The sequence below is a fragment of the Nicotiana tomentosiformis genome, chromosome 9, assembly GCF_000390325.3.
Source record: "Nicotiana tomentosiformis chromosome 9, ASM39032v3, whole genome shotgun sequence".
Taxonomy (NCBI): Eukaryota; Viridiplantae; Streptophyta; class Magnoliopsida; order Solanales; family Solanaceae; genus Nicotiana; species Nicotiana tomentosiformis.
Window position 1 is genome coordinate 39,137,368 of NC_090820.1, and position 4,128 is coordinate 39,141,495.

At 42.1% G+C, this 4,128-nt stretch overlaps 1 protein-coding gene across 1 annotated transcript; it reads left to right on the top strand.

Annotated features, from left to right (window-relative positions):
- The first annotated feature begins 245 nt into the window (after positions 1-245).
- Positions 246-902, top strand: LOC138898631 (uncharacterized). The gene is made up of 2 exons (XM_070184711.1): positions 246-674; positions 768-902. The coding sequence occupies exons 1-2, from the start codon at positions 246-248 to the stop codon at positions 900-902; spliced, it is 564 nt and encodes a 187-aa protein (XP_070040812.1).
- The last annotated feature ends 3,226 nt before the right edge of the window (positions 903-4,128 follow it).

A 4,128-nucleotide genomic window follows, 5' to 3' on the forward strand; every position in this document is an offset into this window, starting at 1 on the left:
ACAGTCGACAGTAATATGTGAACCAATCTTCAAGATACCGAGAAAGGATGTTACAACGAGTTGGACTCTTGGGGCAACATGATGAGACCGGTTGGAAGGAGAAAGCAATATATTATCTGAGTAAGAAGTTCACACTTTATGAAGCTCGATATTAACTATTGGAATGTACCTGTTGCACTCTAACATGGATAGCTCAGAACTTGAGGCATTATTTCTCTGCATATACCACATACCTCATATCAACAATGGATCCTCTAAAGTACATTTTCCAGAAGCCTATGCCTACGAGAAAGCTAGCAAAGTGGCATATATTACTAAGTGAGTTCGACATCGTCTATGTTACTTGGAAAATCAAGGGGCAGGCATTGGTTGATCACCTGGTAGAGAATCCTGTGGGCAGAGAATATGAACCATTAAAAACTTATTTTCCCGATGAGGAAGTGTCCTTCATAGGAGAAGATATCTCCGAGGCATATGACGGTTGGAGGATGTTCTTCCACGGAGCCACGAAATTCAAGGGAGTGGGCATTGGAGTTGTCCTATTATTAGAAACCAGTCAAAATTATCTGGTATATGCCAAACTCAGGTTCCCATGCACCAACAATATGGTAGAATACGAGGCTTGCATTCTGGGACTCAGATTGGCCATCGACATGAACATCCATGAATTACTGGTAATCGGAGATTCAGACTTGCTAATACAATAGGTACTTGGAGAATGGGCCACCAAGAATACCAAGATATTGCCATACTTACACTGTGTGCAGGATCTGATCAAGCGGTTCACAAAGATAGAATTCAAGCATGTTCCTAGGATCCAGAACGAGTTCGTGGATGCACTTGCTAACTTGTCTTGCATGATACAACATCCATATAAGAACTATATTAACCCATCACAATAGAATTCCACAAGTAGCCTGCTTACTGCGCTCACGTCAAAGAAGAGTTCGATGGGAATCCATGGTTTCACGATATCAGGGAGCATATGGAGAAAGGAGAATACCCAGAAAATGTTACACATACTCAAAAGTGCACGCTACGAAGGTTGAATAACCATTTCTTTTATAGCGGAGAAATTCTGTACAGAAGAACTCCCGACTTGGGATTACTAAGATGTGTCGATGCCAAGGAAGCATCCAGGTTGCTCTATGAGATACATACCGGACCTGCGGACCTCACATGAATGTGCTCATTCTAGCCAAGAAGATATTAAAGGCAGGATATTCTTGGATGACCATGGAAACTGACTACATCAAGTATGTACAGAGGAGTCACCAGTGTCAGGTGTATGCTGATATGATACGAGTACCACCCAATGAACTCAATGTGACGAGTTCACCCTGGCATTGCTCTGCCTGGGGCAAGGACATCATCGGACCAGTTGAGCTTGCTGCCTTTAACGAGCATAGATTAAATTATGGCCATAGAATATTTCACAAAATGGGTTGAAGCCGCCTCCTACAAAGCCATGACTAAGAATGTCGTAGCAGATTTTGTCCGGGACCATATTGTTTGCCGATTCGGGGTGCCTAAAACAATCATTATCGAAAATACCGCCAATCTCAATTAAGATCTGATGAAAGCCATGTGTTAAACATTCAAGATCAAGCACCACAACTCTACAACATATAGGCCACAAATGAATTGAGTTGTAGAAGCTGCCAATAAGAACATTAAGAAGATATTAAGGAAGATGGTGGACAATTACAAGCAGTGGCACGAGAAGATACCGTTTTCTATGCTCAGATACCACACCACAGTCTGAACATCAACTGGGGAATCTCTTTATTTACCCATCCACGGTACTGAAGTTGTTATACCCACCGAGGTAGAAATTTCCTCCCTGAGAATCATACAGGAAACAGAGCTTAGAGATGCAGAATAAGTACAGAGCCAATACGATCAATTAGCTCTCATTGATGGTAAAAGGATGAACGCGGTGTGTCACGGTCAAATCTATCAGAGCTAAACGGCAAGGGCTTTCAACAAGAAGGTTAGACTGAGGTAATTCATACTGGGGCAGTTGGCGCTAAAGCAGACTTTTCTACATCAAGATGAAGCAAAAGGAAAATTCTAACCTAACTGGCAAGGGCCTTATATGGTTCATTGAGTGCTGACACGAGGATCACTCATACTAGTAGAAATGGATGGAAAGATATGGTCAAAACCTATCAATTCAGACGCCATCACGAGATATTATATTTTAGATTGTATTTGCACTTTCTTCGATGCAACATGAACTACGCTTGACCAGATTCATGTTTAAGAGGGGATACATAGGCAGTCCTATGGGTTCGTCACACTATAATAAAATCTTCATTCCCCTCCATGGTCAGAAACTGGGGCAAGATTTTGAGCTTCGTCAATGTCATTACGTCAAGGATTGCCAAAAGAGTACATCTGGAAGTATATGTCAAAACTGGGGCAAAATTTTGAGGGAATCCTCAAAATTTTGGGAAAAGGATATCGCAATGTCTCAAAGCATGTCACGGTTTATGATTCGACGAAATTGTTTGTTTTATGCATCATCATATATTTTAAACAACTGCATTTCTTCCAAATAATTTATCGCAAATGCATATTTTCGAAAACTCCATTTCTGTAATAGGAAAATGCTACCCAGGGTGACTCAAGCACAAAGCGTCAAGATAGGAGCAAGAGCGAAATGAGGAATCGAATACAACATTATCAAATGTATCCGCAAGGGATGCATAACAAAGACCGCTATCCCCACAATGATAAATGCTACCAAGCCTAAATACGTCAAGATAAGAATCTCTTCCCTCTCTCACATTTAATTTGGGCTAAGCACTGCCCTCAGTACATTGAATGAGGCTAAGCACTGCCTCTATCATTGCATAAGCCTAAGAACTGCCTTCCTTTACATAGGGCTAAGCACTGCCCTCATTACATTGCATGAGGCTAAGCACTGCCTCCATTATTGCATAAGGCTAAACACTGCCTTTCTCTGCATATTTCTAAGCACTTCCCTCATTACATTGCATGTGGCTAAGAACTAGCTCTATCATTGCATAAGGCTAAACGCTGCCTTTCTCTGTATAGGGCTAAGCAATTCCCTCATTACATTGCATGAGGCTAAGCACTGCCTCCATCATTGCATAAGGCTAAACATTGCCTTTCTCTGCATAGGGCTAAGCACTGCCCTAATTACATTACATGAGCCTAAGCACCGCCCCATCATCGCATGAGGCTAAATGTTGCATTTCTCTACATAAGGCTAAGCACTGCCCTCATTACATGAGACTAAGCACTTCCTCCATCATTGCATAAGGCTAAGCATCGTCTTTCTCTCTATACGGCTAATATCTTCCCTCATTACATTGCATGAGGCTAAGCATTACCTCCATCATTGCATAAGGCTAAACGCTGCTTTTCTCCGCATAAGGGTAAATACTGCCCTCATTACATAAGGCTAAGCACTGCCTCCATCATTGCATAAGGCTAAGAACTATCTTTCTATACATAGGGCTAATCACTTCCCTCATTACATTGCATGAGGCTAAGTACTGCCTTCATCATTGCATAAGGCTATGTGCTGCTTTTATCTGTATAGGGCTAAGCATCGCCCTCATTACATTGCATGAGGCTAAGCACTGCCTCCATCTTTGCATAAGGCTAAGCATTGCCTTAACCTACACATGGCTAAGCACTGCCCTCATCTCATACACGGCTAAGCGTTGCCTTCCTGCATTCTCGCTTATGACTAAGCATTATCTATTTCCTCTATCGAACAATAAATATCGCCGCATCTATGCATTTCATGGGCTGAAATATCGCCACATTGTCCGTAGGCGTCATAGTCCGGAGGCACCATTTTCATAGCCTCAGGACAACAATCCATGGCCTAAGGATCCCGAAGCTGCATATCATTATGCAAAGGCGTCATTGTCCAGAGGCACCATCCTCATGGCCTGTGAATCCTTTATCATGCGCCTCATGGCCCAGGATGTCATGGTCTAAGGACCTTATCATTATCGTCCGAAAGACAATTCTCATTGTCCAAAGAGAATTTGCATCATGTTTAAATTTCTACAATAACTATACATATTCGCGTCCATCATGTTTTAAGATTTGTAGGTAACTTGGGAGGTAACCGTTCTACAAACA